The sequence below is a fragment of the Solanum tuberosum genome, unplaced genomic scaffold (genome assembly GCF_000226075.1).
Source record: "Solanum tuberosum cultivar DM 1-3 516 R44 unplaced genomic scaffold, SolTub_3.0 scf00207, whole genome shotgun sequence".
NCBI lineage: Eukaryota > Viridiplantae > Streptophyta > Magnoliopsida > Solanales > Solanaceae > Solanum > Solanum tuberosum.
This window is the reverse complement of record NW_006239133.1, coordinates 951,602-964,557: the sequence shown is the minus strand read 5'-3', so window position 1 is coordinate 964,557 and position 12,956 is coordinate 951,602. Positions and strand designations below refer to the sequence as shown.

The 12,956-nt window shown below is 35.0% G+C and overlaps 1 protein-coding gene across 1 annotated transcript; it reads left to right on the top strand.

Annotated features, from left to right (window-relative positions):
* Positions 1-630: 630 nt before the first annotated feature.
* LOC102588273 (tyrosine decarboxylase 1) lies at positions 631-8,356 on the top strand. The gene is made up of 13 exons (XM_006355833.2): positions 631-819; positions 927-1,047; positions 1,878-1,950; positions 2,187-2,417; positions 2,826-2,989; positions 3,200-3,340; positions 4,123-4,182; positions 5,309-5,473; positions 5,766-5,822; positions 6,931-6,995; positions 7,512-7,635; positions 7,815-7,952; positions 8,069-8,356. Coding segments are annotated over exons 1-13 (1,464 nt in total). The 5' UTR covers positions 631-817; the 3' UTR covers positions 8,192-8,356.
* The last annotated feature ends 4,600 nt before the right edge of the window (positions 8,357-12,956 follow it).

Below are 12,956 nucleotides of genomic sequence, written 5' to 3'. Positions count from 1 at the left end.
ACCTCCACTACCACTATCAACCACTATAGTCGATTCCTACTATCAGTAAACTACCCCATCACAACTAACACTGTCATAAACTATCATCATACATTCCCCCGATCACACCATCACCACCTCGATCACTACTATTAGCCACTACCATCACTATGGTCAATCTCTACTACCAATCACCTACATTTATCATAACTAGCACCACCACCCCGTCTGCTATCACAAACACATCACCAACCACCACACATTCTTCAGCCACCACCAACTACTAACATCAACCAACTTCATCATTACAACCACCAACACCGCTCCCAATTGCCACCATTATGATAGTCCCACAACACCAACCACCTTCATCATCACAACTATACCATCATTACTAGTCACTAACAATAATTATTACCATCACCACCACCACTACAAACTATCTCCATCATCACTAGTATGGGTGTTACACTTTTTAATCAAATAATAATTCTTAAAAAATATTTATTTAATTTTTATTTGAAGTATATATTTATTATATATATTTAAATAAATTATGTACATTCAGATGTTGAAAAAACAACCGTATTCACTTTGTATTATTAATTTATTTATTTTTAGATGCAAAGGGATGAAATAGGAAAGAAAAAAAAAATGCAGTGGCCAGTGAGGACCTCAAAAACTCACCATTCATCTAAAAGAAGAGGAGTTGGTAAATGTAACGTGGGACATTGGCGTCTTCCACTTGTCCTTTGCTCTGCCGTCTGCGTATCAAAAACTGGTATTTCATTCTCCCTTACCACAAAGCTTTCACTCAGAGTTCATACCATTCAGTGAAATGTAAGTCCCAATTATACGCAAACATGAAAATCTGATTTCAGAATTAAGTTTGATATCTTCTGTTTGGATGTAATTTTTGTTGTTTTCTTTGTTTGGTTTGTGGTTAGGGAAGGGGAATTGAAGCCGATGGATGCAGAGCAACTGCGAGAGTATGGTCACAAGATGGTAGATTTCATTGCTGATTACTACAAAAACATTGAGAATTTCCCCGTTCTCAGTCAAGTTCAGGTTTATATCAATTTCTCTGATAACTCCTCAATAGTTAATTTTGCTTTTAACCTAGACATATTGCGGAGAATTTGCAGACCTATTCAAAATGATATTGATTAAGCTCACTCTTTTTGCATGCATACTGATACTGTCATGACCCAATTCCCTAACCTGTGAGGACAAAAATGCTGAAAATAACATAAATAGTGCCATGTCTAAGTCATAATTCAATGCAGAAATACAAAATAATCCCAAACCTGGTGATTCAAGTTATGAACTGATATAGAGTAAATACAATTGTTTCTCAAAAGTAAGTACATCCTGGTGTGAACGAAAGAACAGTAGAGAAAGAACAGAAGAGACTCCAAGGTACTGCGAACTAAACAAGAAAATCACCACTGGTTGCTGGTGGTAGGTATCCGGTGGAATAAATCGAGGTGCGTGAAAGCTGGCCCGGACACCACGGTCGTCAAATAAAAAAATAATTAAAAAAATAAAATCTCGAGATCAACTTCCTTAGCACCCTCTTTAGCTGCAGGGTACTTGGATTGGTATCTGCATGCACAGTGCTGAAGTGTAGTATGAGTCAACATGAACCTAGAAAGTATCATCACGAGCCCCAACCAAATAGTGGTGAAGATTCGTATCGAAAATGCACTTTCATAAACCTGTGCAATATATGAAATGGATCATTAAAACTCAAAACGAGGGTCTAGTTGTTTCACATGCATGTCTACTAATCCTAGTTGGTCACCAGATGAAAGATCATTGTTCATCATAAAGCTTTGTTTAGTTGTTAGTAATTAGACCTCATTTATTGATTGTTTCCACGCCTTGTCTTTGCACAGCCTGGTTATCTTCATAAGCTTTTGCCTGAAACCGCACCTGCTCATTCTGAGACATTGCAAGACGTTCTTGAAGGTGAAATATTTAGTTTTCACTCTATTTTCTGTTTTTCCATTTCTGTTTGTTTTTAATATATTTATCAATGCCTCCTTGTGCTGTCAAAATGGATATATTGGTTAGATATTCAATTTTTGGATATTTTGTATAATTGGTTTCTTCGACTTCTTGCATCATCTTAACAATGAATGAATAAGACATTGATGAGCAGGATGCTAATGTGTGTAATTTGGATCTTGGTGCATTTGATCCAGATGTTCAAACAAAAATATTACCAGGGGTGACCCACTGGCAGAGCCCAGATTACTTTGCATATTTTCCTTCAAATAGTAGTGTGGCTGGATTTTTGGGGGAAATGCTCAGTGCCGGGATTAACATGGTGGGCTTTAGTTGGATAACTTCTCCAGCAGCGACAGAACTCGAAATGATCGTTCTGGATTGGCTTGCTAAAGCACTTAAGTTGCCTGATGAATTCCTTTCAACAGGTAACATAACTGTTTGACATTAGCTTCTTGTTCTTCTAAAAAGCTACATGCCTTTTATTTTCCAATCCAGCAGTCAAAAATGGTTGAATCATAGATTTGTGCGCGAAAAATTTGTCAGTTCGAATCCTTATTGCGACAAAGTAAAAATTTGAAATTAGAGATCTTGTTCTCTTGGAGCTCACTTAGTCTTGAGTTTTGGTTAAAAGTTGTGTACTAGAATATTGAGACAAGTTAAGCTAAAAGTTAGGAGAGAGAGAATAGAACCATATGTTTATAAGCTGATTGAAAGATGGATGATCACTTAAATATGTCCACTGTATATCCTTTCCTAGAGATATCTTTGCTAAGGTCAACCAGGGGAGCTGATTGGCCACAATTTGGTATCCTTTTGTTTAAATTGACTTTCAGGTCAAGGAGGTGGAGTGATACAGGGAACAGCAAGTGAAGCTGTTCTAGTTGTGATTTTAGCTGCTAGGGACAAGGTTCTGAGAAGAGTCGGAAAAGATGCAATTAGCAAACTTGTGGTCTATTGTTCTGATCAAACTCATTCTTCTTTACAGAAAGCTTGCCAGGTATATGCCGGAATTGATTGAAGTTGTGTGTGATTGTTGATTTACTTGGCAAAAAGGTGACAAAACAAAAGTAGAGGATGATCATGTTCCGTACACCAATATTTAGCTACATCGAACATATGAAAAAGGGTTTTTTCTGCAAAAGAAGTTTCTTTTTCTAACCAATGGAATTCGTCTCTGAGATATAGTTCTCTTTCTTTCTTGTGGCAGATAGGAGGAATTTATCCTGAGAACTTTCGGGTGCTGAAAGCAGACCCATCCAGGGATTATGCTCTTTCTCCTGATACACTTTCAGAAGCTGTATCACATGACATGGCCACTGGTTTAATACCTTTCTTCTTTTGTTCTACTGTAAGGGAAATAGAAAAAGAAGACACCATGTTCATCTCGCCAAACCATATCTTTCAATGTATTAGCAAGAGAACTATTTTTTGGTTTTACTTTTTAGGTTTCTCTCATTTCGGGTAAGATATTGCGAGGTCCATAGGTCTCTCTCATTGACAAGATAAGTTACTGCTAATTCCTGTTCTAGAGAGAGAAAGTAGATCATTAATTTAATGATGTCATATTGTGATTACTGTACCTTGTTAAGATACAAGTGTCTTGAACTTAAAATCCGAGTTTGAGACTTTTTAAGGTTGTCCTAACCTTTTAGTATCTTTTTATTTTTTTTTGCATTTAATGCATTCTTTGAATTCATTTTTTCCTGTGAGATACTTATATTGGCTTGTCTAGTTGGCATATAAATGATTTGTTGTATTAATAACATCTAATAAGGACCTTCACCATTGTATACAAAAAGTAAAACTTATCTAGGTGCTTTTCCATGCACAAGTGTTCTTTTAATTTGTTAATGTATCAGTAAGTTGGTGAAATGTAAGCACTCTGAGTCGCTTAAAATGTGAGACATCACGAGTGTAAAATGGGCTCCAGTATATTAGTTTAAAGCTTTAGATGCAAATTGTTGGTAATCAGAGATTGTTGTAAGTTGGTATATAATGACATGTGTAGTAGAATATTAATGGATGCCACCTTCCGAGTTTTTCTCATATCTCTTTTGCTTACTTTTGACATGTAATTTCCTTGCTGTGCATTCTAAAATGCTTAAGCAATTTTTTGCTATTCATGCACAGATTGGTACAACATCTTCAACTGCTGTGGATCCTTTGCTCGAACTGGGAAAGATTGCCAAGGTAAAGTCTGGTGAGGTGTTTGGACATCATGCAGGGATAATCTGTTGGGGGGATGATTTTTTAAAACTTATAGACTAAGAAAGGAAGTATGACCATTGCTAAAAATTAAAACTAGGACTGGGCACTTGGTTAGTTCAGTCAGCTTGGTTTTATTCATTCACAGTTTTCAGTTTTTAGATGGCAAACTCAGATCAATTTTTTTCATTTGGTTCGTTTTGTTAGTTTTTCAGTGTTGCAATTTTGTCACTTTTGCTTTAATTTTTTTCCTTTGCTACTCTCTTATTATACTTTTGTGGACCAAAAGAATTTATATATAATTGAATTCTAATAGATTCCTTATTGTATACATTTAGTTGTTAATTGCACCATTCTTCATATTTCACGTATACATTTCAACTTACATACTCCCAAATGTATTATAACTTTGTTTATCATTACTGTTGTTCTCTGCTTTGAATCGAACAAAAAATTAAGTTCCAAGGCTGGTAAGCTTCTCTCTCTCCTTAATTTCTTTTCCTGGTTTAGACTGCATATAACTCACCACTAGCTCAAATATTAACGTAAAATTTTACAGGTCTGAATATTTTGATGCTCCAGAGTGAAGCTAAATTACTGCTTTTAAGTTGTAACCATGAAACAACAATGCCAAGTATCCAACAAATTAAATATCGCTACTTTCCCTTTGTTGTGATTGATAGACTTCTTTCATGAACCTGTATTGTTGCTCACCACTGGCTCAAGTATTCACAATCTTCACTTCAAGATCCCACACTTGGGTAAAACCATAAATCATAGATAGCTGGATTTTAGCCTCACTGATGTCAAGCACAAACCATAAAAGTGATGCCCAAAGCAACATAAAGTATAATCTGTAATTTTTGTGGACTAAGATTATGGAAGAATCATCTTATAGACTTATACTTCTCTATATCCCACTCCTGTAAGCCATTTAATGAACCTTCCGGTTCTGGAACTCAGTACCTTAAGCATCAATCCTCTTTAATCAGATGTCTTGTTATCATTAGCAGTATACCTGGTTATGTTCTTTGATTTCCTTGTTTAATGAGTCCATATATCCACTGTCAAGTCCATATAGAACAAGGCTAAGTCACATGCCTATTTGCAGAGTAATAGCATATGGTTTCATGTGGATGCGGCCTATGCTGGAAGTGCATGTATCTGTCCGGAATACCGGGGCTATATGAATGGTGTAGAGGAAGCTGATTCTTTCAACATGAATGCACATAAGTGGTTCCTGACAAATTTTGACTGTTCCGCTCTCTGGGTCAAGGTACAGGATTATTTTCTGGTGTTATTCTATAAAATAAATAAAATTGCGTGCAATCAACCACTAAATGAAGACCACAGTACATTTCCAAATATCTCTTGACTGAATACAGTGCATGCTATCTTAAGTGATGCTGGAAACAGTTTCTCTAGATGGCCAGATTTTCTTAGAGTTGCTGCTCTGATAACTCATCTTCTTAGTTCATTTACTGGACGCTTACTTTACCAGACACGGGAGTTAACATGAATTTATATTGTTTGGAAAACTGGTCTTTATGGCATTTGCATCTGAACAGGACCGGAGTGCACTCATCCAGTCACTGTCAACAAATCCCGAGTATCTCAAAAACAAAGTAAGTATCCTTGGTTCAATGCTTGTACTTTGACATTTTCAGTTTTCGTTAGTAGTAATAAATACTCCCTACGCCCATTTTATGTGGCACCCTTAGACCTGGCACGGTATTTAAGACAAAAAGGAAGACTTTTGGATCTTGCAGTCTAAAACAATTCTTAAATATTTGTGGGGTTGAAAATCATTTCATTAAGGTTAAAAGGGGTATTTTAAAGTTCAATTGTTTCTAATTATAGTAAAGTGACATTCTTTTTGGGACGGACTAAAAAGGAAAGGGTGCCACATAAAATGGGACAGAGGGAGTAATTATCTTATCGTGGAACATAATATTATCCCACAGTCTAATACAGATAAACTAGGGCTCATTTCTTGTTTATTCAAAGTATGAAAATGGAAATTGATTTTTTCTTGATAACCGAGAAATGCCTGAGGGTCAGTGATGCACGGTTCGGAACTCGGTGGATAATGGGTCTGTCCTTCACCCTTATCCACTTAAATACCAGGCTTTTGGCTGCGGCAAGGTTCGAACCTGTGACATGTGCATAATCACACATCATACGATGCGCTCTTACCACTAGATAAAATCCCGGGGATGACATGACTATTAGATTTATGAAATGTAATCACACATAGGTTACTTTTAGTTTCCCCTACTGATAATGATCCATTCTTGTGTAGTTTGGTGGGAGTTGAGTAGCAGCTCCCTTTTACCCTTCCTTGCGAAGATGCTTCAAACTCTATCTCCGTTTTCTTTAGATCAGTCTTTTCTATGTATATCATTGTCTTGACTGAAAGGTATTATCTGCATGCTCTGTAACTTAATTTTGTTTTGTAAACTAGTTATCTTGTGCTTTTGAGGCATCCACTCTATCTGTTCTAAGCATCTGATAGCCAAACTTCTGATGGAAATGGCTTCTATTGCATGAAGTAAATTATTATTGAAATGCAATATGTAACATCTTCCTTTTGGAGATATTTCAAAAGTTCAAATGTTTAACTTTATAACCAGTTGAATTTTCTATTTGGAACTAACATGGTCGATAGTTTGATCATCCATTTAATTGTGAAAAATTTCGGCTCACCCTATAGTAATACCCTTGATACTCCAGGCCTCTCAAGAAAACTTGGTTGTGGATTACAAAGATTGGCAAGTTCCTCTTGGACGCAGGTTCAGGTATGCCATTAATGTCATATAAAGTTAGTTAGGTGCATGTTGGATTGTGGGCCGTTCCACCTAAAAGTTTGAATTTGTAGAGAGGAGACACAATTATATATTTACTTTAGGTTGGAAACAGTGCTACATACTGTTCAAGTGATAAATATCTTAAAGCAAAATGACAATAAATATAGAACACTGGATAGTGAATAAGAGCATCTATGATCTAGTGAGCTCTTAAATGTTACTGCTCCAGGTTTGAATGAATTACTCCTACTCAGCTACTATGACGACACATGAAAGCTAGCCTGTCATGCAGGTTTATGAAATATCTTGGTCTTTAAAAATAACATGTTACAGCTTAATGATTCACAAGCTTAATTTCTTCAAGATTTAAAACATTTTTGTAAACTCAACATCATTTCAATATTTTTTTGGTAGCATACTCAAAGAACTCTGTTTTAGAAAGTTCTGATGAACTTATTGCAACATTCAGGTGCAGTTTCCTTGTATCTAACTTGGTTTATTAACTAGATCACTGAAGCTGTGGATGGTATTGAGACTCTATGGGCTGGAAAAGCTTCAAGCTTACATAAGAAATCATATAGAACTAGCAAAGCTATTTGAGGAACTTGTTGCTCAAGACAAGAGGTTTGAGGTAAAATCTTCATATCAAAGTAACCTATGTGGAATGCTTGACCAAGTCAAGTAGGATCTTTACAGACACTGGCCGAAATCTACCTTTTAGAAAGGCTCAAATCCCCTTGTTTCTATGAAAAGCTCCCAATATCTCTTCTAACTAGCAAATCTGTCCTCTGAGAAGTTTATTTACTGCAGATTGTCACCCCTCGGAAGTTCTCATTGGTTTGTTTTCGCCTACTTCCACCCCCGAGTAATGAAGATTATGCCAACAAACTGAACCATGACCTGCTAGATTCTGTCAACTCAACTGGGAAACTATTTATTTCTCACACGGTATGTTTGAATTAAGCGAATTTCCCTAGAAACTTGTCTTTTACTCAGAACTGGGGATTAAATCAATTGCTTCGGTAATTTAGTCATATACAGCTTACTTTCAACGAATTATGCAGCTTCTTTCAGATAGATACATACTGCGCTTTGCAGTAGGGGCTCCACTGACAGAAGAGAGGCACATTGTTGGAGCTTGGAAAATTTTACAAGATGAGGCTGCTACATTGTTAAGTAAATGTTAATATTAATCCATTATTTCACGTCATTATTAATTGACCACATTAAAGAAATGCAATTTCTTTTGTCTTGTTCTCATTGATACTTTTATTACAGTACTTTGATTGACTTTTCTGTTCTACTTAATGAAGCTTAGAATACTGCTGGGATTTTTTGCTTTTCTGAGACAATTGGAAGCTTGTCTACCTCTACATTTTATCATTGATCTCATGATGTCACTCAACTGAATTCGGAAGATCTTGAACTCTGATAGTTGGCTGAAAGAATCATCATTGCCTTTAATAATTTCAGCGTGACCCATTTATATCCGTCAAAATTTAGACCTCTAGTACTACCTGATTGTTTCTTTCACCCCATTTATCTTATTATCTTGCTGCTGTTACTGCCTGTTATTACTGTTTCCGTTTCATCTATCGGAAACAGCCTCCCTATCCTCACAAGGTAGGGGTAAGGTCCGCATATACTCTACCCTCCCCAGACTCCACATGCAGGGATTATATTGGGTATGTTGTTGGTGTTGTTGGTCTAATTGATATCATACTAGAAAGGGGAAGAATACCTCGTCTATTAAGTTGGATAGAGTTATACTGCCAAGACTCGAGGATGCAATAAGATTTCACTTATGCAATTGTATGAGATTAGGACCATCAGCAAGAGTAGAAGATCAAGACACATTGAGAAGAGATAAGTGCACACTGTATTACCATTTTAAAGTATAGTTATTGAGAGTAATTTTAACTTCCTACGATGAGCACTTTTAGGCTTTATCCAAAATTCTATTTGATTTCCTTTCTTTTGCATTTTTTGGTGGTTACACCAATGCTGTACCAAAATTTATACTACTTTATCCTAAATTCAATATGCTGTGTTGCTGTGGCACGTTTATCAAGGATATGATTTATAAATGTCGTCTAAAGTGTGAATTAGGACTTGAGCATGTGTAGAGACCACTAGCTAATGATAATCTTTCAGTAGCAGCAATGGAAACGAGATATGCTTGCTATTTATAAGAGTGGAAGTGAGCGTTACATATTGTTTGTGATAAATAGCTACTAAAAGGGAGAAGTGGTCAGTTGTTTTTTGTGAGTGTTGACATCGGTACTTTTTCTAAACAGAACATTTTAAATTATCAGGCTAGCACAAAGGGCTATTATCTCAATGGTCGAGCTCACCCTTTCCCACTATTCTTTACTCATCATTTGGCAAATCTCTTTCAGTATCAAATGGCCCCTGCCTCCCGCTAACACTGTGTCTTAGTAGCATAAGACTACTCCCTAGGTTGTCACTCTATCCCCCTATAAAATATTCTTTTTCCTGCCTCATCATAAGCAACAAAACTCTAATTGACATAGGAGATCCTTCCACCTGGTCCACTCCAGTTAGCCTTCATTCTCTAGAAGACTAGAACCAAGAACCAATGGAATTTTTCGCAAATTTCCCATCTATCATTTTTATGGACAGCTGAATTTCCATGCACTTCCACTCAAAATTGGTCATGTATCCACTGAAGTTCAAGGGGAAGAAGATTAAGGGATAATACACCCTATTTAATAAATTTTGATCAATTGTACTCTGAAACCTCAGTTGCTTGTATTTGTGGTCAGTAGCAAGAGTGGCAAATGTAGTGCAGTTATAAATATAAAAAAACAAATGAGGTATATTGCCTAAAACTTGGTACTGCATGACAGGGTTAGTGATGTGAAATTATAGAATCAAAGAACACAGAAGCCCAGCAAAAAGTAGTTTGTAAATATTTTCTACCACTTCCTTGTTGCTAGACATCAATACAAAAAACCCAATAGAGAATAGCCCTTGGCAATGCCCTGAAGGTCGAATCTGTGAACTCTTATTTGTTTCAAGGCATGAGCTTAGAGTGTGAGCCCAGGGAATTTTGGAATGATTCTTGAGATCAAGTGGTTCAGGCAATGATGACACAGATAAGGTAGAGATAAATGGCATATGTTTCCTAGATACATATGCATCGTGTAGTCATTTCCCCTCTACCTTAGTGGCCCATATATTCATTGGAACGAACTTAGATTAGAACATGTTCTCCTGTCACATAACGGAAAGAGAGAGAAAACAAGACCATTCAATTTTAATAAGGATAGAGATATGCATAATAGAAAAGCCTATATCAGATAAGATATATTCCTTTGATATGGGTTGAAGTGGTGTTGGGCGAGTGGTGAACTGTAATAGCTGCTCCAAATGCTCATTTTTCGTTAGTTAGTGCTCTATTAGTCCAGTAATGTCGATTTGCAAGTATGTAAATTTCAAGATTAACATGGGTATATTACATTATCTGAGCACAGGAATAAAGGTTACATGGTTTTCGCCAAAGAACATATGATTGAAATTGATCCTTTGGGCCACATATACTGGAAGTATTCATTACCTTTGGTCAATTTCAATCATATGTTCGCCACATATACTGGAAGTATTCATTACCTTTGGTCATACAATAGCTTGAGTATTTATGGATATTACTCTCTGAGTGGATAAGAGAATTGGTGATTTTTGGTTGTCATTTACTCAAAAGGGGCAAACATGTAAGGTGCAATACTTCAAGTTTGCAGAAGGACCTTTAGCAGGCATAGAATCCTCTTATGTTATTATACTGATAAACATGACCTTACATCCTTCAGAAGTCTTTATATTTATTCTTCTGATAAGAACGTATAGAAATCCAAAAGACGAAACAAAAAACTCAAGCACAATAATTTCAAGTCATTGAGGCAACTATCAAAGAGAGTGAAAATAAGAGGTTCATCGTGCCTTTAATTATGTTCCTTGTTTATGCTCGAGTTATTCAAAGCATAAACCTGAAGTACCAATCATAAAGAAAAAATAGGGGATAAAAGATTCAGGAAGAGAGTTGAAAGTTGTTTCTTGAACTTGCATTTAAATATGTGTCCTCTTGTTGTGAATGAGTCAACATGCTTCATAATTTTGTTCCTCTTTTTATATTTTAATCTGTTAACAATAGCAAGCTAACAGCGCAATGTGGGCGATTAAGACGTAGTTATTATTGTTGTTAGTGACAACAAAGCAAGTATAATACCTTGCAGAATGGTACTAGAAAATGCTGTTGATTTGTCAGCATCCAAGTGTGGATGTTTGAGGAATAACTTAGGTATATTATATCTGAGCACAGGAATATCTTTGTGATCATTCAAGCTTTTGGTAAGTGAGAATAAAGGTTTCAATTAGGTTGTTTGACAAGAAACACTTTATTGGAATCTGATCCTTAAGTGTGTGTGTGTGTGTGTGTGTATGCCAGAAATGGTGACTTTGTTAGTGATGTTTTACTGTCTTTATTCAAAAAGGGTGAAAAAATAAGGTTGCAGCTGTGCAACAACAGAATCTTTAGTAGGGATCGGATGCCACTTTAGGGCAAAAAGGATGATGTTGGGTGCATTTGTGATTATATATTTCTACTTACTTACCAAAAACAGTTTATCCAATGTGTTATCATAAGTGAAATCTTAGGATCTGTGTAACCTTATGTTTTTTGCTTCGTTATGAAAAAATATTTATTTTCCTTTAACAAATATTTTCTCCCGTACCAACATACCCTACATCATCAATTTTGGCTTGCTCCACTGCTAACATTAATGAGAATGACTAGAATATTGAAACAAAACTTGCATTGATATCTTTTTTGTCATGTTGTAGATTGTACGATGTACACTCTACCTAAAAAATCATGGTGGGGCACTTTTTTTGGATTTAAAAACTATTGCAATGTGTTTCACTTAGAAATAAATTTAAATCTGTGATGTTTAAATTTCTGTAGGACTAAAATTTAGATAGTTTTGTTTAAAATTCAATAAAATAGCTATCATATATAGCATAATTTCATGTAAAAATAATTGAATTCAATTTTTATTATGATTGAGGTTAAAAGAAAAGTTATTAAACTTCAGTTATATGTAGCTAACAAAGTGCAAGCAAAAATTATTAAAAACTCAGTTTATATGTTTGAACTTCAATCACATAAAACATCAAAAATTGTATATTTAAAACTATTTCAAAGTGAAAACTCTATATAGTTTATACATTGTAAATATGATTTAAATGATAATTCCATAATCAAATATTTGTAACTTTAGGGGTTGTTTGATAGAATGTATTGAAAAAAATAATAATGCATGTATTAGCTTTATGTATTACTAACACTAGTACCATAATTGATACACTTTTCTACCTATATATAACTAATGTATGCACTCTATGTGGTAATTAAGGTATACATAACTAACTAATATATGAAAATTCATCGTATTCGTAATGCATAGGATTATAATGTATGCATTAGTATATGATTAAATACACAATTTCCCCTCAAAAAGTTTTGCACGTCTTTTCCATGATATATATGGAGAGTATTTTTGTAAATAATTTTTTTTAATTTTAGCATGTTATTTTTAATATAATAAATCAAACTATGCATAAGAATAAGTTCAACATAATTATTATAAACATTACTAATACAACATTTTAAACACTAATTTTATAGGGGAACTAAGAAAATACCCCAAGCAAAATAATTACAAACATACTCTCATTTATATTCATACGCCACTAAATAAGTACACTATATACCCCCAACTAATTTTGTTTAACTTATACTAAATCAGTATCATAAATTGTATTGGTATCATTAAGACTGATAATTTCACTTATATATATACTGATTTATAGTATTAATTAAACGAAATTATCAACCTTAATGATATCAATACAATGTATGATATTGATTTAGTA

Excerpts from the sequence above, each read along its gene's own strand:
- LOC102588273 (XM_006355833.2), top strand. Across the intron at positions 2,418-2,825 it reads TGATGAATTCCTTTCAACAG|GTCAAGGAGGTGGAGTGATA; the intron begins GTAACATAACTG and ends ATTGACTTTCAG. Across the intron at positions 5,474-5,765 it reads GTTCCGCTCTCTGGGTCAAG|GACCGGAGTGCACTCATCCA; the intron begins GTACAGGATTAT and ends GCATCTGAACAG.